This window comes from Pseudopodoces humilis, chromosome 26 (assembly GCF_049639895.1).
Source record: "Pseudopodoces humilis isolate 2021_Gansu_Grassland_sample_001 chromosome 26, ASM4963989v1, whole genome shotgun sequence".
Classification (NCBI taxonomy): domain Eukaryota; kingdom Metazoa; phylum Chordata; class Aves; order Passeriformes; family Paridae; genus Pseudopodoces; species Pseudopodoces humilis.
Window position 1 is genome coordinate 634,320 of NC_142225.1, and position 24,664 is coordinate 658,983.

A 24,664-nucleotide genomic window follows, 5' to 3' on the forward strand; every position below is an offset into this window, starting at 1 on the left:
GCGATGCCCTGAGACCCCCACCCTTACACGGGGCAGGTGCCAAGCCACGGCAGCGCTGCCTTTAGTGGGGATGGGATTTGTCTTAGGGGCAGGTGGAGGGCCCAGGAACAGCAGAACTGAGTCCCAGCCTGGATTTTCCCACAGCATGGCCCAGTGCTCCCCCTGCTTGGGCAGCCAGGCACTATTCCCTGCAGGAAATTTCATCCAGGACCCCTTGAGGACCTCTGCTCCCAGTGAGATCATCCAGGACCTCTGGGCCCAGCAAGATCCATCCCTGCACCAGCCCGAGGAACTGGTTGTGAGGCTGGGCTGGCCCTGAACGCCTCCAGCCCACTGGGGTGTGCCATGACCTGAGCAACAATTTTAATCAAAGGCTCCTGATTAAAATCCCATTTCTAGGAGATAGCCCTGTCAAACGAGCCGCCTGCTCCAAGCAGGGCTCGCCTCTCTACTCCTCTTTCTTCTTGCAGCAATCAGTCGTCTTTCAAGTGTTTTCATATACACAGAGAATTCAGCTAGTTATGGCATAAGGGAAAAAAATTACTTAAATAACCTTGCAAGCATCCTGCTAATTGCTGACAGACTATATATAGCAGTCCAGCATCAGCAGCTCCTGTAGAGCAATAAAAGCTCTGTGATTAATGCACGGCAAGCACGGCGCTCACAAAACTCATTGCCAAAGGATAGCACTGGAGCACAGGACTTAGCAGGGTTTTCCAAAGGATTAGACTGAACGTGGCAGTGAAAGAACACCCCCAGCTAGGATCTACACAGCAAAGGAATAGAAAACCTCCCAGTCTGCAATTCCTCTGGTTATTAAGTTGAAGAAACTCTAGACGGGCATTTAGTGCCTGGGGATTAGGCAGAGGATGAGCCTGGCTGACACTCGCCCCCTCGCTGACACTCGCCCCTTCCCGACAGTTGCTCCTTCCCAGGGCTTTATTTGCAGCTCAGAAACCTTTGGAGCTGAACAGAGTTTCCTCTTTATTCGAGATCCCTCAGAGGGTTTCTCCTCCGTGGGTTTGCCCCGTTTCCCTCAAACCCAGGAAAATAGTCAGTGGAGAAAATATCCTTCAGCAAGAATTCCCAGGGGCTGTTCCCCACTGCTGGAAATCCCTTCCTTTATCTCAGCTCCTGCTGGCACAAAGCATTCACCTCTCATGTCTGGAGGTCTTTGCTGCCATGGAGCTCCTCTTCTCCCTGATGTTCCTCACATCTTTTCATGTCCACCATAACCCCAAAATTTCACTCCCAAGGAGGTAAAGCCAGCCCAGAGCCCCTCATCTCATAGATGAAATCATGCTGGAGTTTTTCCATTTGTCACTTCATACCCCTCTAAACCTCCTTTGCTACTTTATCCCCAAACTCCAAGTGCTGACAGGTCTTTCTGAATGTCTGCATCACCAGTCTTCCCCTCTGCTGAGCAAAATCTTCCCCTCCTCTGTGACAAAATCGCAGGGATTATCAGCGGTTTATCTCACTACTGTTTTCTCTTTGCTGGTTGAATATTTAGCTCTGTTTGGACTTTCCCTCTGAGCTGTGCTTGACCTTAAGGTCCTTGCTTCTGGAAACCCAGGCAAATGCTTGTCTCCCAGGTCACCCTTATCCACAGGCTCATTGGTGCCCTCAGCAAACAACAGCCAGACCGGATTTCCTTTAACAGAGCTATTTAGGCCACCCTGAGCTCACCTTCAAAGCACAGGCCGTGCTGCAGGTCCCCAGGGCCAGGGGTGATGAAATCAGGCAGAGAGACGAGTCTGTGAGGGAAGGGATGGCCAGAGAAGCAGTCTGATGTTTATCCAGACCCACTTCATCCTTCAGGCTGTCCCATCTGCTGTTCCAGCCCCACAGCCCCGAGGGGAAGGCTCAGTGCTCGTGGCCGAGGGAGCAGAGCTGCAGGATGTGCTGTGAGCAAACTCCAGGGCCAAGCCCTTCTCCCCTGCTCTGCCCAGGGGAGCTGCACCTGCCCGAGGAGGAGCCCAGAGCTTCCCCTGGTATGATCAGCAGAACTCATTAATACCCTCTAAGGAGCTGGACCGGTTCCAACAGGGCTGGTTTTTCCCTTGGGAAGAGTGTTCTGTGTCTCAGCACAGCGTAGAGCCTGTTTCTTTGGCTACAGGGTGGTGGAGAGCTCCCAGTTTCCACAGCTGTGCTGGAATTATGGCATTTCTCAGCTTCTCTGGGGTCCAGCCGTGAATCCTCCACCTCCATCCCTTGTGCTGTGCTGGTCCCTCAGCCTCAGCTGTCTCCCTGTCTCCTGAGGCTCATCCCTGCTGCCCTGCCACGATGGAGCAGCATTTTCTTTCCAGGCTTCTCTCCTGGGCTGGGACATGGGGCTCCATGACCAGGAGAAGGGGTTTCCACTCTTGCTCGGCTCCATCCCAGCACTGCAGTGGTGCCACAGCTCCCAGAGGTCCCACCAGCATTTAAAAGCTCTGGGAGGAGCTGGAGGTCTCCCTGCATCCCTGGGATGGTGCTCTGCAGGCCCTGGAATGGGCCAGGGCTCTCCTTCCCCCTAAAATGTATTCAGCTTTTGGGGGGATGTGTGTGATGGTACAGAGGGCTCTGTAGAAGGGTCTGGAACTGGTGCTTGCCCAGAAGTTGAACCAAGCCTGATCACAGCCTTTTCTAGGAAAGGAAATATTCCTAGGAAAGGAATATCCAGTGTCTGAACCGCCTGGCAGCAGCTACCAGAGGGTTTATTTTCCTTAGCTTTTTATTAAAAAAAAGGACAAATCTTGCTTTGGATGGTGCCTCACTGTCCTTCAGGCTCCCGCTCCATTCCCTGCAGACTGGCCTCCTCATCAGATGCCTCCCTGTTACACTCCAGATCTAACGATGGCAAACATCCCCAAAAGTGACATCTGTGCAAACTTCAGGTGCTGGACAGGCCTGGCCTGGCTCCCTGACAGCAGCTCTGTGACCACTGCACCCTCAGAGCACAGAGTGACAGAATGCCAGGGTGGCTGGGGCTGAAGGGACCTCTGGGAACCAGCCAGTCCAAGCCCCTGCCCAGGCAGGGTCACCTGGAGCAGGGGACACAGGGACACGTCCAGGTGGGTTTGGGATGTCTCCGGAGAGGGACACTCCACACCCTCCTTGGGCAGCTGTCCCAGGGCTCTGCCCCCTCCAAGGAATGAAGTTCTTGCTCATGTTGAGGTTGAACTTGTTGTTTCAGTTTGTGGCCATTGCTCCTTGTCCTGTCCCTGAACTGGTTGTGATTCCTGAGGAATCTCCTAGCAGATGAAATCATGCTGGAATTTTTCCATTTGTCCATTTGTGTGAGGGACAGGGGGCTCAGGCTCAGCAAGGGAAGCTGGACAAGAGGGATGTGCCCTGCTCACCCTGAGCCCTGCTCCTTCCTGCAGCTGCAGCACCTGGGCCTGGGAGGCTCCCAAAGGGGAAAATTCCTTCCTGGTTTTGCCACAGGGGACACAGGACACACAGGGGACACAGGGGACACACAGGACACACAGGGGACACAGGACACAGGACACACAGGACACACAGGACACACAGGACACAGGACACACAGGACACACAGGACACACAGGACACATAGGGGACACAGGACACACAGGACACAGGACACACAGGACACACAGGGGACACAGGACACACAGGGGACACAGGACACACAGGACACACAGGACACACAGGACACACAGGACACACAGGACACAGGACACACAGGACACACAGGACACACAGGACACACAGGACACAGGACACACAGGACACACAGGACACACAGGACACACAGGACACACAGGACACACAGGACACACAGGACACACAGGGACACACAGGACACACAGGACACACAGGACACACAGGACACACAGGACACAGGACACGCAGGACACACAGGGCACACAGGACACACAGGGGACACAGGACACACAGGGGACACAGGACACAGGACACACAGGACACACAGGACACACAGGACACACAGGACACACAGGGCACACAGGACACAGGACACACAGGACACACAGGGCACACAGGACACACAGGGGACACAGGACACACAGGGGACACAGGACACAGGACACACAGGACACACAGGACACACAGGACACACAGGGGACACAGGACACACAGGGGACACACAGGACACACAGGACACACAGGACACACAGGACACACAGGACACACAGGACACACAGGGGACACAGGACACACAGGACACACAGGGGACACAGGACACACAGGGGACACAGGACACACAGGGGACACAGGGGACACAGGACACACAGGACACACAGGACACACAGGGGACACACAGGGGACACAGGACACACAGGGGACACAGGACACACAGGACACACAGGACACACAGGACACACAGGACACACAGGGGACACAGGACACACAGGACACACAGGGGACACAGGACACAGGACACAGGACACACAGGACACAGGACACACAGGACACACAGGACACACAGGACACACAGGGGACACAGGACACACAGGACACACAGGGCACACAGGACACACAGGACACACAGGACACACAGGACACACAGGACACACAGGACACACAGGACACACAGGGGACACAGGACACAGGACACACAGGACACACAGGGGACACAGGACACACAGGGGACACAGGGGACACAGGACACAGGACACACAGGACACACAGGACACACGGGACACACAGGACACACAGGACACACAGGACACACAGGACACACAGGGGACACAGGACACAGGACACACAGGACACACAGGACACACAGGACACACAGGGGACACAGGACACAGGACACACAGGACACACAGGGGACACAGGGGACACAGGACACACAGGACACACAGGACACACAGGGGACACAGGGGACACAGGACACACAGGACACACAGGACACACAGGACACACAGGGGACACAGGACACACAGGACACACAGGACACACAGGACACACAGGGGACACAGGACACACAGGGACACACAGGACACAGGACACACAGGGACACACAGGACACACAGGGACACACAGGACACAGGACACACAGGACACACAGGACACACAGGACACACAGGACACACAGGGGACACAGGGGACACAGGACACACAGGACACACAGGGGACACAGGACACACAGGACACACAGGACACACAGGGGACACAGGACACAGGACACACAGGACACACAGGGGACACAGGGGACACAGGACACACAGGGGACACAGGACACACAGGGGACACAGGACACACAGGACACACAGGACACACAGGACACACAGGACACACAGGACACAGGGGACACAGGACACACAGGACACACAGGACACACAGGACACACGGGACACAGGACACACAGGACACACAGGACACACAGGACACACAGGGGACACAGGGGACACAGGACACACAGGACACACAGGACACACAGGGGACACAGGGGACACAGGACACACAGGACACACAGGACACACAGGACACACAGGGGACACAGGGGACACAGGACACAGGACACACAGGACACACAGGACACAGGACACACAGGACACACAGGGACACACAGGACACAGGGGACACAGGACACACAGGACACACAGGGGACACAGGGGACACAGGACACACAGGACACAGGACACACAGGACACACAGGACACACAGGACACACAGGGGACACAGGACACAGGACACACAGGACACACAGGACACACAGGGACACAGGACACAGGACACAGGACACACAGGACACACAGGGACACAGGACACACAGGACACACAGGGGACACAGGACACACAGGACACACAGGACACAGGACACACAGGACACACAGGACACACAGGACACAGGACACACAGGACACACAGGACACACAGGGGACACAGGGGACACAGGGGACACAGGACACAGGACACACAGGACACACAGGACACAGGACACACAGGACACACAGGGACACACAGGACACACAGGACACACAGGACACACAGGGGACACACAGGACACACAGGACACACAGGACACACAGGACACACAGGACACACAGGGGACACAGGACACACAGGACACACAGGACACACAGGACACACAGGACACACAGGGGACACAGGGGACACAGGGGACACAGGACACAGGACACAGGACACACAGGACACACAGGGGACACAGGACACACAGGACACAGGACACACAGGACACACAGGACACACAGGACACACAGGGCACACAGGACACACAGGACACACAGGACACAGGACACACAGGACACACAGGACACACAGGACACACAGGACACACAGGGGACACAGGACACACAGGACACACAGGACACACAGGACACACAGGACACACAGGGGACACAGGACACACAGGACACACAGGACACACAGGGGACACAGGACACACAGGACACACAGGACACACAGGACACACAGGACACACAGGACACACAGGACACACAGGACACACAGGACACACAGGACACACAGGACACACAGGACACACAGGACACACAGGACACACAGGGGACACAGGGGACACAGGACACACAGGGGACACACAGGACACACAGGACACACAGGACACACAGGACACACAGGACACAGGACACACAGGACACAGGACACACAGGACACACAGGACACACAGGACACACAGGGACACACAGGACACACAGGACACAGGACACACAGGACACAGGACACACAGGACACACAGGACACACAGGACACACAGGACACACAGGGGACACAGGACACACAGGACACACAGGACACACAGGACACACAGGACACACAGGACACACAGGACACACAGGACACAGGACACACAGGACACAGGACACACAGGACACACAGGACACACAGGACACACAGGACACACAGGACACACAGGACACACAGGACACAGGACACACAGGACACACAGGACACACAGGACACACAGGACACAGGACACACAGGACACACAGGACACACAGGACACACAGGACACACAGGGGACACAGGACACACAGGGGACACAGGACACACAGGACACAGGGGACACAGGACACACAGGACACAGGACACACAGGACACACAGGGACACACAGGACACAGGGGACACAGGACACACAGGACACACAGGACACACAGGACACACAGGACACAGGACACACAGGACACACAGGACACAGGACACAGGGGACACAGGACACAGGACACACAGGACACAGGACACACAGGACACACAGGACACACAGGGGACACAGGGGACACAGGACACAGGACACACAGGACACACAGGACACACAGGACACACAGGACACACAGGGGACACAGGGGACACAGGACACAGGACACAGGGGACACAGGACCCGCTGTGACCAGCCACAGGGGTGACAGGGGGTTGTGCCATGGCCCTGCTGTGGGGGCTGATCCTGCAGCAGAGCCCTCAGGGGTCCCAGGGTGATGTTTCACCTTCACCTGCAGCCATCTGCAGAGGCCATGGAATGAACCTCACCATTGGCCTTTCTCCATCCTCCCCTGGCAGCTCCAGCCTCCAGAGGAGCTGCAAACATTCAGGGAAATATTTGGGCACAGTTCAGGTGTCTCTGAGCACCACTGGTCACACAGCCACTCTGACTTGGAAGGGACCACGTTTCAACCAACAAGGAAGGATGTTTTCGGATGTCTGTGTCCTGATGATATGATTTTTCCTACTGTCCAATTTAATTTGAGTAGTTTTAAGATCCTAGTGCTTTTCTTTGCTTTCTTTTGGGGGCTGCAGTGGAGCAGACTGCAGGACAGTGAGGCCTGGGCTCTGCTCTGCTCAAGGAGACAGGGCCAAGCTCCAGTTCCCCTAGAAAGAGTCCCAGTGACTCCTCCAGCATCAGTGTCTCTCCCTCAGCTTGGCCTTGTGAGTCCCCCACTGGGGCTGAATTTTCAGTAAAAATGTACTGGAGGGTTCCTTTGTAATTCAGTGAGCACAGAATGAGGTTGTTGTCACCTGGGAGGGAAACACCCGTGGGACTGCAGAGCTGTGGGGTGAGGAGAGCCAGGTGAAAGGCTCAGCCTTCCCCTTTGCCTTGGGGAGAGCTGGGATCCCAGCTGCTCCAGGGCCACAGGAGCAGCTCCAGAGCAGGGACAGAGAGGAAAACTTGGATCCCAGCTCCTGATCCAACCAGGAGAGCTCAGAGCTGACTGTTGCATCTTCCCCTGGAGAGTCAGTCCCACTGAAAGAGCTCTTCCCCCCCAGCCCTGCACTTCTGCTGTGTTCCTAATAAATCTGAAATCTGTGAAGCTTTGTTTTCACATGTCAGCTAGTGTGATTTTCCACCAGAGAGGGATGAAAATGGGACCCAGTGACTGGGGAACATTCTACCTTGAAAAAGAAGGGAAGCTGGTGGGAAAAGTTGTGGGTGTGGGTTTTTCTCTCCCCCCTCAAAAACACAGGGCTGTCCCACAAAGCCACCTGTAGCCATGACAAGGGCATATGGGCCCTGGGACCTTGCTGAGCACACCTGGCTGCTTTTGGGGCTGCAGAATCACCCTGGGGATCCCCTAGCTTTGGCTCTGCAGCAGTTTTGGGTGAGCAGGATCTGAGGGTAGGCTGGGGACAGGGACAGCCACAGGGACAGCCACAGGGACAGCCTGAGTGGCCAGCATTGAGCAGGGCCTGGTGAACAGCACCCCTCATGGCCTTTCATCTCCCTTCCATCCCTCCCCACCCCACAAACTCCACCCTTTTTTTTTAATTACCAAATTAGCATAATTGCACTAAGCTGGAGAACTGTTCTCAGCCCCTGCCGTGCCATTTTCTGCTTCTGTTCCAGGCCTGAAGAAGGCTTTGTTTCCATGAAACCTCTCTTGCATTTTCCAGCTCTACCAGTTGGTCAGGTCACAGTTATTAACTTTCCCTGCACATCTTTCTTCCTCTGCCAGGATCTGTGTGAGTTCCCTCTGGGGATTCCCGGAGAGATCCCAGGATCTCAGACCTGGGCACTGCTCCCACCTGGGCCCTGAGCTTGGAGGGTGAGCTGCTTCTCCCCCAAACCTTCTGCCTGCAGTGTGGGGCAGGCATGGCAGAGCCTGGGCTCTCATCACAAACCATCCCTGGTCACCTCTGGGAGCTGTCACCAGCGCTGTCCAGGACAGAGACACTTCCCAGGGCTGGGCCTGCCTGGAGCGTGTCCTGGGGGCTGGAATGAGGACAGGGGAGTCCTGGCACCTGCCAGGCTGCAGCTGCGTGGCCAAATTAAGCTTGAAAAGATAAAAAATGGGTGGGAAAGGCTCTATGTGCCATGCAACTGCCCCAGTCCTGCAGGAGGATGCTGAGGGGATGGAGGGTCAGGTGGAAGGACAAGGACTGAGCATCCCAAAAACTGAGCCAAGGGAGCAGATTTCCAGTGGCAGCCTCCTCTGGTCCATCTGTGGTTTGGGGAAGAGTTTGCATATGAATTTTGAATCCTCCATGAAGGAGCTGCAGGGTGCTGGTGGCCAGGCCAGAGAAGTGTCCCCAGTGTTCTCCTCCCTCACTCTGTGCCCAGGGACAGTGAGCAGCTTGGCTCAGTATCCCTGAATTGGCCAAAGGAAGGGATGTGATGCCAGAGGAGTTCAGCTGTACTGGAGACAAACCCAAACCCTCTTCCTGAAGCCTCTCCCTCGCTCCTGCTGCCAGACATGAGTCTGCTGGGGCAAGTTCTGCAGGAGCCATCTGCATGGAGCCATCCTTTCCCATCCCTTTCTTTAGGGAATGCAGTGTTTTCCTGGGAATGTTGATCTCCTTTGGAGCCTGCACACTTTTTAATGGTGTTTCCTTCCAGCCCTGTCTGGGACCTGCCCTTTGCTCCCAGTTTATTGCATTTTCTGCACTTTACAGGCTCAATCCAAAGGGATGTGGGGTGCTGCAACACAGCCCAGTGTGGTGTGGGGTTGAACCTGTGAATGCTGCAGTTCCTCTGGACACCCTGGGAACACAGACAAGGCACTGCTGCATCTACCAAGAGCATGCTCTATGTGTGTGGGCTGAGCATGTCCTGCAGTGCCCCCAGCCAGGAAACCCCACGCACTTTGAATTGTCACTAATTCACCCCTCCAGCCCTGCTCCAGAATGAGATGACACATTCCCAGCTGCAGTTTGGGGGATTGTGACACAGGAAATGGTTGGGCCGGGGGGGAAGCTTGGGATGTTTGGCCTGAAATATGGATTCATCCCTGGAATGAAGCCTGGAAATGGGGCTGCCCCAATTGCCACAGCCCCAGTTTGTGGTGGGCAGCTGGTGAGGGAGTTGGTGTCTGGAGCTCTGAAGGCTTTTCCAAAACCAAAGCAGAAGTGAGGCTTGGAGAAAAGGCAGCTCTCTTCACCCAGCCTGGTGGTTGGGAAGCTGCTGCACCCCTGAGACCCAGCAAGGGTGGCCCTGAACGGGGCCAGGGGGCTCAGCAGGATTGGTGGGACATGAGCAGCCTGGGGCTGGAAGGGATGAGCCCTCAGCCTGTGTGACCCCGGGGTGAGGTGTGTGAGTGTCTGGGGACACTGCAGGGTGAGCTGGCCCTGGCCCTGGGCAGAGTCCCCCCAGCGAGGAGCCCACACAACCTCGGCCCAGGTCCTTTAATTCAGGCGTGGCTGCACAGGGACATCTCAGGGTGACACATCTGGGGCCAAGCAGGGCATGGGGGAGCAGCAGCTGCCCCTGGGGTGTCTCTGCAGGGCTGGGAGGGGATGAGAGGCCAGTGGCCCTTGGGCTGATGATGGGGGGACGCTGTGCAGGAGCAGGGCTGAGGGAAGGAAGAAGCTCAGGTCTCCTTCCCACACCGTCGTCCTTGTGTTTCAGCTCAGTGGGAGTTGAGGGAAGGGCACAAAGGGACAGAGGAGCAGCGAGGGCAGGCTGGCAGCAGGGATGGGGACAGTCTTCTTCCCAGTGTTCCTGTGGGAAAGAAACAGCAGAGGGGCAGAGGGGGGGCTTTGGCTGCTGCCAGCACCTGAGGGTGGTGCCGGGTGGGTGCCAGGTGGGGTGAGGGCAGCACGGGCAGCACACCCAGAGGGGAGCACCCACAAGAGGAGGAGAGGGTCTGGCAGGGACCCCATGGCAGGGAGGTGTGGGACAGACCCCCAGCCAGCTTTGGGGTGGGACATGGGGATGGCTTGCCTTTTCCTGTAGGGAGTGGGGGCATTTCTGCATCTCTCCAAGCACAGCCCAGGAGGCTGAGGGAGCACAGGGGGATCAGGAGCCAGCCCTACCTCTCACTGCCCCGTGGGGGATTTGGCAGCGTCGAACATCTTCTTCCTCCCCTCCATCCCCGACATGGCTTCCACGTTCTTGCGCCAGTCGCCCACTTCTACAGGGCGCTCCTGCAGGGGGAACAGGGATGAGGCCGTGGCAGCCCTGCCCCGTCTGTCCCCCTGCACAGAGCCCTCAGCTGGGGGACACAGCTGCCCCTTGCCAAGCCCCTGTCCCTCTGCCACGTGTCCCTGCAGAGGAGCTGGCTGAGGAGGTGGCAAACAGCGGCCTGATCTCCACAGGGAGATCTGGATCCGTGTGGACATTCCCCTCCTCAAAGCCTGGCCGAGCTGCAATCGTGCACCAGAAGGCTCAATAATCCCAAAAATATTTCTTTAAGAGGAAGAAACCACATGGAACTTTGGGTTTACACCAGCACAGGGGGGACAAAGGTTTTTACAGAAGTAAAAAAACACTTCCTGCATTGCCCTCTACCTCCGCCTTCTTGAGCCTTTGGCAGGGACTGGGGTTGTTGGTGTGTCACTGGGAGCCTGGCAGACACTTCCAGAGCAGACAGGGGAGGTGAGAGCAGCTCTGGGAGTCTGCTCTGCCACCCCCCAGCATTCATAAATTACAAGCTGTGCCCCAACACCATCTCACCACATCTAGAACAAACCCAGACCCATTCTCCACCTGGTGCCCAGGGCTGTAAGCACAGTTTTCTGCCCAAAGGGATGGAAGAGTGCCACAATGGGGGGAGAAAGGAAAAACAGCTGAAAATTGAGATTCTCATCCAATTCTGCTCATCCAATTCTCATTCAGTCTGCTAAAATGGAATGAGCTGGTGAAACTCCTCTGGAGAGAGGGGATCCCCAGCTGTGCCTGGATCCCACAGCTCCTGGTGCTGGGGCAGCTGCACACCCCAGGCAGGTTTGGGCATCGCTGGCATCGAGACTTTCCCTTCTCACACCTCTGCCAAGCTGGTGGGAACTGGGCCACTTATCTCAGGCCAACTGGGCTCTCTGTCTTATCTAATCTGGGTCTGGGAGTTCCCTGGGAATTTCCTGGGTGTGATTGTGCCCAACAGGAGCTCTCCTGGTTCCCTCCAAGATCAAAGATCAGACTCTGCATGTGCAGCTCAGCAGTGGTGCCAAGGGGGCCCGGGTGAGAGACCCCCACACACCCTGGGAGGGAAGAACACCACAAACATGGCCCTAAATCTCACATTTCCATCCACCAGGTGCCTGGCCCAGTCAAACTGGTCCTACATGGTCCCACAGCATCCCACAGTGGGAATGGCCTCACGAGTCTCTTCCCAAGCTGAGAAGGGGTGAACACAGGGTACCCTGGAGAAGGACAAGGGCACCCCTAGGAAGTGTATCCATCTCCAGCCTCCAGAGGAGTCACCCACCTTCTCCGTGTCCTCCTTCTTGACAGACTTCAGGTTGGCCCTGAGATCCATGGACACCTTGTGCTTGGAGCCCAGCAGAGCCCTGAGCATGGCATCGGCCGAGACACGAACCCGGCGCAGGGGAGGGCGCTTGAACTTCCCTCGGAGATCAAGAACTTTGATTTTCAGATCTTTGATCTGCAGGGGCAGGGGAGAAGGAGGAGTGGGAGGTCACTGCTTGGCTGCCTTGCAGAAAGAGCCCCTGTGGGAAGCTGTAGGCTCTACCAGCACTGAGCCCAGCGGGGTCTGCACCTCTCCACCAATGCCCACCCGTGCTCAGAGCCGGGCCATGGGCTGCACCCACCCTGCTCAGGTGGCAGCTGAACCACAGGAAGCTCTCAGACCCACAGGGGTGACCAGGAGAGCAAGGAACCTCTCTGTGGACCCCGAGGACAGTCTGAGTTCCCTTGGACAGGAACAAACCTTGCTCTGAGCGGTGCCTTGCCGAGCAAACACCAGCCCTGAGATAACCCTGGTGCCTGTCCCACATCCCAGCTCAGCCTGGTCCATGGCACATCCAGGCCAGAGCTGCCACTGGGAGGGAGTTTCCAGAAGGAACGAGCCCATCCTCCCTCCTACCTCCCGGGTGTTATGGTTGCATTTTGCTTCAATGTCGTATCTCTCCTCATCCACGATTTCCACCTTCTCGTGCAGCTCCCTGCACAGGTCCTGGGGGCCAAGGAAGCAGGAGAGCAGTGAGCCAGGCCCCTGCACGCTCCCAGGGAGCTGGATTCACCCTCCAGCCTGAGGAGTACCTGGAGCTGGCTCAAGGAGAGCCCACTGGTGTGCAGAGGAGTCACCCGCTCAGACAGGTACCTCTCCTTCTCTGCCTGCTTGTCCACAATCTCCTGATCCCACTCCTCCTTGGCTTTGGCCAGCATCAAACTCTGGGAGCACAGAGAAATGGCAGATGTGTGAATTGAGCAGGCCCCTGCTTCCCCCTGAGCCACTCACACCACATCTGTAGGATGGGAGAAGCTATCACACCGTGTGCCAGCCCCCTCCCTGCTGACCCCAAACACATCAAAGCCTCCCCACAACCCCCTCCCTGCTGACCCCAAACACATCAAAGCCTCCCCACGGCTTTGGAGTGGGGGCCTGGGGTGGGCAGGGCCGGGCCCTGGGGCTGTGGGGATGTGGGGCTGTGGGGATGTGGGGATGTGGGGGATGTGGGGCTGTGGGGATGTGGGGCTGTGGGGCTGTGGGGATGTGGGAGATGTGGGGCTGTGGGGATGTGGGGCTGTGGGGATGTGGGGGCTGTGGGGATGTGGGGATGTGGGGCTGTGGGGATGTGGGGCTGTGGGGATGTGGGGATGTGGGGGATGTGGGGCTGTGGGGATGTGGGGATGTGGGGCTGTGGGGATGTGGGGCTGTGGGGCTGTGGGGCTGTGGGGGATGTGGGGATGTGGGGCTGTGGGGGATGTGGGGATGTGGGGCTGTGGGGCTGTGGGGCTGTGGGGATGTGGGGGATGTGGGGATGTGGGGATGTGGGGCTGTGGGGATGTGGGGATGTGGGGATGTGGGGGATGTGGGGCTGTGGGGATGTGGGGCTGTGGGGATGTGGGGATGTGGGAGATGTGGGGCTGTGGGAGATGTGGGGCTGTGGGGGCTGTGGGGCTGTGAGGCTGTGGGGCTGTGGGGATGTGGGGATGTGGGGATGTGGGAGATGTGGGGCTGTGGGGCTGTGGGGCTGTGGGGATGTGGGGATGTGGGGATGTGGGGCTGTGGGGCTGTGAGGCTGTGGGGCTGTGGGGATGTGGGGATGTGGGGATGTGGGGCTGTGAGGCTGTGGGGCTGTGGGGATGTGGGGATGTGGGGATGTGGGGATGTGGGGATGTGGGGGATGTGGGGCTGTGGGGCTGTGGGGCTGTGAGGGATGTGGGGGATGTGGGGATGTGGGGGCTCAGGGGGGGTTTGGGGGGCTCTGGGGGCTCCGGGGGCTCCGGGGGCCGTGGTCCCGCTGCCTCTGCTGGCACAGGCCGTGTTTATCCCAAGCCGGAGCCCGGGGAGCTCCCAGGATTGTGCTGGAGCACAAACGGGCTGAGGCTTCAGAGCTGGAGGTGTGGGGGTCTCTCCCCACCCCAGTGAAGGGGAGGTTTGTTTGCACCACAAATCCCACATGAATGAGAAGAGAAAGGTGGGGTGGGAGCTGCTCCCCACAGCCCGTCCTTGAGCTGTTCCTCATCCCTGTCCCACCGACCACAGCTCCGACCTGGCTCCTTTCCCCCAGCAACACAAAGCCCAGGGAGTTTCCAGCCCTCGGGACTCACCTTCAACAAGAGTTTTCGTGAGGCTGTGATCTTGGATTTTCTCTAGGGGAAAGGGGAGGGAAAGAAAACACCCTTTGAAAACAAACACCCAGCAAATGCAGAGCAGCACCGGGTCTCTCCCAAAGGGAAAGGCACTTACCTCCCTGCAGGCAGGTGAGCAGCCAGGGAGGAGCAGAAAAAAACAAAAGAGAACAGGGCATCAAGGAATGAGAGTAAAAAAGAGGGGACAGTCAAGGAAAGTATCTCGTGTGGTTGCAGTCGGTTCCTTATTTCTGTATCTCATAGCTGGCACCAGCCCGTGAGCCAGGTCTGAGGTGGAGCTGCCCTCTGGAAATGCGGGGGGAGCTCAGGGCCACAGCTAAGAAAGCCAAAATGTCCCTCAGGTGTGACAGGTGAGCTGGCACCGTGCCCATCGTGCCAATCCTGCGGTTCAGACACCCTCATTCCCCCAGTGCCACTGCAGCTGGCACGTCCCCATGCCATGCTCCAGGAAAGCTCTGCAGGGAGTTTCTCCCTGCTCTGTTCTCCAGGGGATGTGTTGTGTTTGTACAATGTGCCTACAGAGAGCAAATCCAGAGGTGTCGCCCCCTCCCCACCCATCCGAATTTTGGGATCTAGGAAAGCCCCGAGGTTTGAACTGGGACACTGAAAGGGCGAACAATTTGCATTTAAGGAGGATTTTTGCAGGGGGAATGGCAGAGCAGCCTGAGGCAGGGCAGGGTCCCCTCCCCGGGGAGGCTTTGTGGGTGCAGCTACTCACGGCTCTGGCATCGCGGCGTGCGCTGTTCCCTGCCGGAGAAAGGGAGAGAAGCTGAAGGGAAGGCTCAGCCCCAGATGCTCCCAGGGCCAGGAGGCGATGCCGAGGAGCGCTGCTGCCCCGCGCTGTCGGAGGGGGGAAGCGGCTCCGCAGGCTCTCCATCCCCCGGGGAACACGGGAAAAGCCGCCGGGCTCCGGGAGAACCTGCCAGCGTCTCGGGCAAGCTGCAGCCGGCCCTGCAGGGCTCCCACTCCTGCACCTCGGGGCCTTTCCCAAGCACCGAGCTGTTCTCCCGCTGCTCGGTGTTCATCCCGGCTCGGGGCAAGGGACGGACGCTGGAAACCTCGGGAGAAACGGAGCTGCCTCGGGGGTTCCCTCCCTGTGTCGGCTCAGGGAGTCCTGTCCTGCACACCAAAACCCATCCCGGGAGTGCCAGAGCAAAGGGCAACCCCTCTGCTCGGGAGCCACGCTGAGAGGGATGTCCAGCCTGGAGGAGGATCCAGGGACACCCGAGAGCCCCTTCCAGCCTAAAGGGGCTCCAAGAGAGCAGGAGAGGAGCTATGGGACAAAGGATGGAGAGACAGGACAAAGGGAATGGATTCCCACTGCCAGAGGGCAGGGTTGGATGGGATAGTGGGGAGAAATTCTTGGCTGTGAAGCCCTGGCACAGGGTCCCAGAGCAGCTGTGGCTGCCCCATGCCTGGAAGTGCCCAAGGCCAGGCTGGACAGGGCTTGGAACAACTTGGGATAGTGGAAGTGTCCCTGGCAGGGCAGGGGTGGGACTGGATGGGCTTTAAGGTCCCTTCCAACCCAAACCATTCTGGGATGCTCTGAGCCAGAGCCCACAGCTGAGCAGGTTCCTTCAGCAGCCACATTCCAGGTGAAACACTCGTGGTTTCCCATTTTACATTTGCTTGGTGATCCCAAGCCCTGGTGGCTGCTCCAGCCCACTCTGCTCCCCTGGCCCTGCTCTGACCCCCCTGACCCCTCCTGTGCTGAGCAGCCGGGGCACCCTGTGAGCCCAAGCAGCAGAAAAATGTGGGGTGAAATTCCAGTCCTTTGAAATTTATTTTTTCCCCCTCAAACAGCATTTTTCAGGCATGGCTTTAGTTCTTTTTTTTAGGAGTGAAATGGACAAACTGGGATTTTTTTTGCCTTGATCCTTTTGCATCTGCCAAAATTTGGAAATTGCTTTAGACCCAAAAGATTGATGCTGGGGGAGATGAAAATCTGGTCTCAAACAGTTGCTCCCAGGTTTGTGTGGAGCCTGTGCCAAGCAAATCTCAGGGCACCTCCTGGCTCTCTCCCTTGTCCCTGTTCCCTCCCCATTCCCCCACAGCTCAGACAGAGACATGTCCTGAGTAAACGGAATTTGGGGGGAGGGAGGAGGGGATGTAATAAAATCCCAGCAGAAATCTTCTCCTCCAGAGCCTCCCAGTCCAGATCCCTGGATTTACAAGGAAAAATCCCAAGAGCAGGAATTTCTTTGTCCTCAAACCACATTAGACAGATTCATTTTCCTGCCTTTGTGGAGGTTTTTGGTGCTGTGACAAACATCCCAGAGGACACCAGGCAGCACTGGTGCCTTAAGCAGGCTGAGTCCCAGCTTATTAAACCCCCAGTTTATTTCAGGGGTGGCAGAGGAGCCTTTCTCTCCCTGGAGCTGATGAGGGCTGGGCACAGCTCTCAGCATTCCCATTGTCCCCTGCTGGACCAGAGCCCGGCATTCCTTGGGGTGGGATCCACACCACACCTCGAGCTCACGACCTCTACCAAGGTCAGTCATATTTTAGGGCCAAACAGTCCTAAATTGGCTTCCCAAAGAACAGCAGGGACTCAGCTGTGCCAGTGAGACATCCCCAGCAATCCCCAGTGCCAGGACTTTGGGACTCCAGCTGGATCTGGAGCATCCATGAAAGGCTTCACTCCCTGGTGGGGATTACAGGGTCTGGATAAACTAATTCTGCACTGTTTGCACTGACTCAGCTGTGAAAAGCTTATAAAGCCTATTGACCCACTGGATCATGGAAATCCTTAAAATAAATAATCCCATAACCCCAAATATAGTGAATTCTGATATCCTCCCCCCTCCCAGGAGGCTGGAGACAAAGCACAAGTGCTCTCCCAGTGACCACAGCTCCACACTCTGAACCTCCCACCAGTGAAGCAGGCTGGAACACTCGGCCAAGTGCTCCCCAAACAGTCCTGTTTGCCACATTTTGGAAAAAAACAGGCAAATATCAGCTCCAAAGTCTTTGTCCCCATTGCAGCCTCACCAATTCTCTCTCCAAGAGCAGAGGAAATGTCTGATCAGCCTCAGAGAGGGGGAGAAATTCAGGCAAATTCACGTGCTGGGGGTTGCTCTCTGTCCCATGCAGTTGCTGGGGGTCTCGTGTCCCTGTCACCAGCAGCACCCCCGGGGGACACAGGGCAGTGGCAGTGCCTTACCTGGCTGTGCAGGAGGGAGGTGATGCCTGGCCCTGGGACAGCCGCGCTCTGCCGGGGCTGTGGCTCAGGGGGGTATTGAATCCCAGCCCTGCCTGCAAGTGGTCAGTAAAAATAGCACAAATCCCCTCCTCTGCAGGCATCTGCTGCAAGCCCCGGGAGTGCTGGGACTGCTGCTCACACCTGGGGCACTGCCTGGAGCACAGGGACACACACAGGTCACCCGTGTGTCACTGCGCTCCTGGCCCAGGGCACCCACAAACCCCCCTTGGTTCAGGGAATCCCAGGGTGGTTTGCATGGGAATCATCCCCCACTGGTTTGGGTGGGAAGAGACCTTAAAGATCACCCAGTCCCACCCCTGCCCTGCCAGGGACACCTTCCACTGTCCCAGGCTGCTCCAAGCCCTGTCCAGCCTGGCCTTGGGCACTGCCAGGGATGGGGCAGTCCTGGGCAGCCTGTGCCAGGCCTTGCCATTTTCACAGGGAAGAATTTCTCCCCACTATCCCATCCATCCCTGCCCTCTGGCAGTGGGAAGCCATTCCCCGTGTCCTGTCCCTCCAGCCACTTGTCCAAAGTCCCTCCCCAGCTCTCCTGGAGCCCCTTTGGGCACTGGAAGGGACCCCCAGCTCTGCCAGCAGCTGCTCACACGTGGCTTGTTGGGGACACACAAACAGGCTCAGGCTGAGCAGTGATGCCGTGGGGATGGGGTGGATCCTCCTGGCGCCTCTGCCTTGCGTTTGTCCAGGGTGACAGAGCTCCAGAGATGCTGGAAAAGGCAGGGGAGGGGGTGTGAACAGCCTTGGAGCTGCTGAGCCCTGCACGATGGGGCACACACAGGGCAGCGCTGGCCAAGGGGACTCCTGGGAGCCACCAGAGCCACCAGAGCCACCAGAGCCACCAGAGCCACCAGAGGCAGAGAGTGAACCAGGCCAGGCCACACTGCTGAGGGCTGATGGTGCAGAGCAGCAAATGTGGAGTCACACTTCAGGCCATGTGGGGTGGGGACCAAGGAGGGCACAGTCCCCTCTTTAAGGAGAAGGAGCAGCCCCCCTCACCCAGCACAGCTTGTGGTGCTCAGGCAGCTGCCAGCCCCTCCCAGGCCCTGAGGTTTTCCCCATGAAAAGCAGTGAAAAAGCTGCTCTGTCCCCACTGCTCCCCACAGAGCCCCTTGCTCAGTGTCCTTTGTGTGACCAGCACTGCAGGGCAGGCAACACCTGTTCCCCAGGATATTTTTAGGGACAAATTTAGGAGCAAACAATTCCCAAGATGGGGCCCAGCAGGGAGAACACACATTAATCCTGGGGGTTTTATGGCCGGGAGGGACACACAGCTGCAGGAGTGGGGCAGCTCTCATGGTGGGGAGCACAGACACCCCCATCCTGCAGAGCCCTCCCAGCTCCTTCCCCTGCCCGGACACCGACAGGAGCTGCTGGTCCTGGCGTGAATTGCACCAAGCAAATCCCAGTGGGAGGGGAGGATCCCCCTGCGACCCCCGGGACCCCGGCGAGAAGAGGATCCGCTCTCAGCCCCGAGCAGGAGGAGGAGGAGGAGGCTCCCAGCAGCCCCGTTAGACCTTTATAAGGAAAAGTGCCCGCGGGGCCAGGCCTCCAGCATCTTTCCTCCCGGATGCCTTGGGATTGTTTTGGGAGCACAGAGGAGCCAAAATTAGCCCGTGACAAAGGCGCTGCATTCCCGCAGCTCCGGGGATGGGGCGGGGGCTGCTCCGGATGCCATTTGCTCCTGTCTCGGGTTTCATCCTCTGCTGGACCCGGAGTGAGGAGGAGGAAAGGGCAGGAGAGGAGTGGGGCAGCGGGACCCCCAGATTTGGGGTTTTCCCGTGGGTTTCAAAGGCGCGGCTCTGCCATGGGACAGCACAGAGGGGCTGGCAGGGATGTCCCATCCCTCCTCCCCTGGTGACAGAGGGGACATTCTGAGCCCCCATCCCCATCCCTGGCTCACAAACCACGGGCAGCTGTTGTTTCACCAGGTGCCACCTGGGCCTCGGACACCTCTCTGAGCTGCTGGGGGTGGGAAGGATCAGGCTGGAAATCTACAGGGTGGAGCAGTGCCGAGAGCAAATTCAGAGCAAAATAATAAAAATATATCTGGGATTGGCTCCACTGCTCAGAGCTGGGTGCTGATAACAGCCAGGTCATGGGTTTGATCCTCGTTCATTGAAGAGCTGGACTCAATGATCCTTGTGGGTCCCTTCCAAGTCAGATTATTCTGTGATTCTGTGACTGTCCATGTGCTGCTGCTGCAAGTCAAATATCCCCCTGTTACTGGGAGCCACTGGCTGAAGGGGAAGGTTCCCCATGGGCTGCCACCAAGGGGATGGATGCCAGCAGAAAATTCCCAGAGGGCTGTGTGGGGAGGTCAGATCCAGCCAGGACCAGGTCCCCAGGGACAGCTGCTTGTCCCTGAATGTCCCTGTGACCTGCAGGTCACCCGTGTTTAGTCTCTTCTAAGTGGCCCCCCAGGTGTTTAGAGGGATGGGGCATTTCCCCCTCTGCACCTTCCAGCCCCTGGGCAGTGTTGGTGCATCAGCCCCACACCCCTGGCAGGGGCTGCCAGAGCTGCCCACTGACCCCTGGCTCCTCGAGCTCTTGGGACTCCAAAGGTACCTGACTCCTGTGAGCAGCTCAGCTGCCCCACATGAAGCCAATCTCCCTGAAGAAATGGATTTGAATCTGAATGGATCTCTTCCCCTCTCCTGGAACCTTCCCACCCCAATGTCCTCACCCTCTCCCAGCCACCATCCTCATTCCATCAACCCCGATGGAATTCACAGAGAAAACAGCTCCCAGAGTATCCAGGACAGACTTAGAAATGACAGCTGAGCCTCTGGTGTCCTTTGGGACTCATCCTCACATCCATCCCCCTCACTGCCATGCTCAGAGTCCAGCACTGGGGGGTGACAGGAGACCCCCAGGACCGGCCCAGATGATGCCCCACAGACTCACCACGGTGTGGGAGAAGGTTTTCCTTCTGTGGGACAGCTCAGGGAGCAGGGGACAGCGAGATCAGCCCCTAGACCAGGTGATTGCAAGGCTGCAGGGTCAGCTGGCAATGAAATCTCCTCTGTGGGTGTTTCACCTGCAGACCACCCAGCAGCTCTCACCCCTCCTGAGCTGCCAGAGGAATCCAACCAGTCCCACTGGCTCTGTGGATTGGTGACAGTGCAGTGGAAGCTCCTGGGATGGTTCTTCAAGAGCTGATGCCTTCTGCAGCTCTGGGGGGAATTTCCTTACCTGCTGCATCTGTGAACAAGTCCCACCAAACCTGAGGGATGCCCCAAGATGGAAAGGGGGCCAGAATTTGGATAATCATCACAGCCTGGCCTGGGAAGCAGCACAGCCCCAGGCCAGACCCCAAATATTCCCCATATTCCCAGTGGGGCTCACAGACCTGTCCCAGCTCATCTGCCCCACTGATCTGCACCCCATTGCAGCAGCCCCACCAGGACACCCCCGTTTTGTGGCAGAGCAGAGGTTTCTCATCCCTTTGGGATGTGCTGCTCCATGTCCTGCTCCTTCCCCTGTTCTGGGAACCCCCTGGGCCTGGTGCAGCTCAGGACAGGCCCATGGCAGCCCCTCCATCCATGGGCACAGGACTCCCCACGGCTACAGAGAGCAAAGCCCTTGGAGGCAGCTCTGGGGCTGGGTGCCAAAGCAGGACAGTTCTCCCAAAATGCAAGAAACACCTTCCACTTCAAAAATATCATGGACAGTTTGTTTTTCTCTGCTTGAATACTTTGGGGAGGCCTGAAATGTTTGCAGAAGGTGCCAAAGCTGAGGAGGGTTCCCCAAAAGCCAAGGGGCCCTTTAGGAACAGCTCCTGCCTCGGTCCCCTGGCACATGAAAAAGGCTTTGGTAAATCAGGGGGAATTACCTCCTTTGGGATAGCGGAAAGACATTATTGAAATGGAGCTGAGCCACCCACTGAAGACTTTAAGCTTTCAGTGGCTTTGCCAGTGACACATGAAACCTTCCAGGGCTGCTCCTGTGGTCTCCTGTCACCAGGAGGGGGATTTGGGCTGTTCTGTGCCAGTGGCAGCCGTGGCTCAGCAGCAATGTCAGTTTGATTTCCAGCCTAAGGCAAAATATGTCAAACAAAAAAAAAAGACTATTCCAAATAATCCAAAATGTCTGGCACAGGCAGGGACCCTGGCAGAGGTTTTGGACATTTTTAGGGTATTTGCAGACCTTTACAACTGTCTCTGAGACACATCTCAGTATCCACTTTGGGCTGGCCTGGGCCATCCCCACCCCCAGAGCTGCTGGGTGGCTCCTCTCAGGGACAGGGGGGACAGAGAGGTACTGGGATGTGCTGCTTGTTCCCTCTGCAGCTCCAGCAATGGCTGGGCTCTGGTTTTGTTTCTTCCTGGTGAGTCCCTGCCCTTCCATGGGCTCCCAACCTCAACTCCAGTGCTGGGGAATGTCACAGCCAGTCCAAGATACTCCTGCAGGAGCCTGTGGCTGGGGAATTTATGTGTAATCCCTGCAACCCCTACCACGAACCCCTCAGCACCCCAAGATCTGTGCTACAAGGAGAGTTATTCCTACAGCCAAATGCAGGAGGAGGCATTGGAGTGCTGGGGACATCCTGGCCTGTGCTCTCCTGCTGCAGGGACACACAGACACAGCAGAACTCTGGGCATGTCTGGGGTCCCAAACCAAAATCCAGTGATTTAGGAATTGTAATTAAGGGTGCTCAACAATGAAATCGTTTTAGGAGCATCTGGAGGAAGCTGGATAGTTGACCTAAAGCCAAAAAGCAGAAGGCTTCTTCTTGCTGCAAGCTGGGGTGGGTTTTTTTTTGTTTGTTTGCTTTTTGGCTTTTGTTTGTTTGTTTGTTTGTTATGGGGGGCTTTTTTGTTTGTTTTTGGGTGGGGGTTTTTTGGGGGGCTTGTTTTTTTGGGTTGTTTTGTTTTTTGTTGTTGTTTTTTTGGTTTTTTGGTTTGGTTTGGGTTTTTTGGTTGTTTTTGGGGGTTTGGTTTGGTTTGGTTTGGTTTGGTTTGGTTTTTTTGGTTGTTTTTGGGTTTTTGGTTTGGTTTGGTTTGGTTTGGTTTGGTTTGGTTTGGTTTTTTTGGTTGTTTTTGGGTTTTTGGTTTGGTTTGGTTTGGTTTGGTTTGGGTTTTTGGGGTTTTTTTTTTTGTTTTTTTGGTTTGGTTTGGTTTGGTTTTGTTTTTTAATCTGAAGAGGAACCACCTGCAAGCTCAGGGATGATCCCAGGAGAAGCGGGGCAGTGCCAGGCTCTCCTCAGGGCACTTGGTGATGGAGGAGATCCCACACATGGCTCCACCTGATGAAAGCATTGGCACCTTCCCTGTCTCAGCACTGTGACCCCACTGCCCTCCCTGGCACCCAGGGTGTCCAGCCAGCCCCCAACTGATCCCAAAGCCACACCTGGGATGTCACCAGGTGGGAAAACCCTCCTCTCCCCTGCACCCACTGCACCCTTGTGGTGCTGCAGGAAGGTGCCAGTCCCTGTGGGTGCTGGCAGAGCCCCTGGCCAGGGCAGCCCCCCCAGCAGCCTCAGCCCCAGGGCACCCCCAGAGAGGTGTGGGGAGGGCTGCTGGAGGCTGTGGCACCACGGGCTGGGACAGCAGAGCCAGGTTTTCAGGCTCTGCCTTTGAACTCCGTGTGCTCCAGGGCATCTCTTTCCTCCCTGGGGCCCGGGGGGGCCTGGCCAGCCCCTCCTCACCACTGCAGCCCATGTGTTGGAGGGGCTGAGGAGCCACAAACCCACCTGAGGCCTGTTGTGCCTCAGTTTCCCCACCTCCAGGGGCATTAGAAATGCTTCCCGTGGGTCCTCTCCTGCTTTCCAGGCTGCCTGGAGTGTGCTGGCACCGTGTCCCTGGTGCTGGGGGATGCTCCAGCCTCTGGCCCTGGCCCTACTCCACTCCCTGGCTGGGTCTCTGGGCTGTTGATTTGGTTTTCAGTCTCGGGGTGACTTTCCCTCTGCAGAGACATTCAGCCCTCCCAGGGGCACACCTTCCCCACCCTCACTGCAGGCTGGGCTCTGACCCCCAGCCCCTGAACCCACTGAGAGTGGATCAGGCAGGTGTGGCTGTCTGCTCAGAGGAAAATCCCAAACCTGGAGGCCTGGGGAGCTCTAAAGTCCCTGGGGGATGTGGGGTCCAGGCTGGGACCCTGGGTGTGTTTTGGTCTGGATGAAGGGCTCGGGATGGGGATGGAAAACCTTGACTTTCCCTGGACCTGGACCTGAAATGCTGACAAAGGGATTTGTGTTCTCTTATTGTCCTTCCCTTCCATTGACTGCCTGAATTTCTCCCCAGCTCTCGGGGACCGTGGTCTCTCTGCTGCCTGATCATCAGTGCCCAGGGATGTGCCACAGCCAGGGCTGGTGCTTACACACCCTTCTTGATCACCTTCTCTGCCAGCTCCTTGCTGGCAGCTGGAAAACAAAAAATATCTATTTACAGGGAGCAAGAGAGCAGAAAAATTGTAAAAAAGGAGTCACACTGGATAAAACTGGTAACTTTGGGAACCCCTTGCTCTCCCCACCATGGCACAAGCTTGGGATGCTCACCCAGCTTTG

General features: G+C 57.1%; 1 protein-coding gene across 1 annotated transcript; it reads right to left on the reverse strand.

The window, feature by feature from the left end:
• Nucleotides 1–10,552: 10,552 nt before the first annotated feature.
• TNNI1 (troponin I1, slow skeletal type) lies at nucleotides 10,553–14,939 on the reverse strand. Its single transcript, XM_005530190.3, has 6 exons — nucleotides 14,898–14,939; nucleotides 13,383–13,514; nucleotides 13,207–13,296; nucleotides 12,589–12,765; nucleotides 11,198–11,308; nucleotides 10,553–10,883 (listed from the first exon to the last, which is right to left on the reverse strand). Exons 2-5 carry the CDS (start codon nucleotides 13,506–13,508, stop codon nucleotides 11,201–11,203), a joined length of 501 nt encoding a protein of 166 aa, XP_005530247.3. The 5' UTR covers nucleotides 13,509–13,514; nucleotides 14,898–14,939; the 3' UTR covers nucleotides 10,553–10,883; nucleotides 11,198–11,200.
• Nucleotides 14,940–24,664: the final 9,725 nt, after the last annotated feature.

Coding starts and splice junctions, on each gene's coding strand:
- TNNI1 (XM_005530190.3), bottom strand. CDS start 13,508: ATGCTGGCCAAAGCCAAGGAGGAGTGGGATCAGGAGATTGTGGACAAG. Junction 13,297..13,382: donor TCTCCTTGAGCCAGCTCCAG/GTACTCCTCAGG, acceptor CTTGGCCCCCAG/GACCTGTGCAGGGAGCTGCA. Junction 11,309..12,588: donor AGAAGGAGGACACGGAGAAG/GTGGGTGACTCC, acceptor TTCCCCCTGCAG/GAGCGCCCTGTAGAAGTGGG.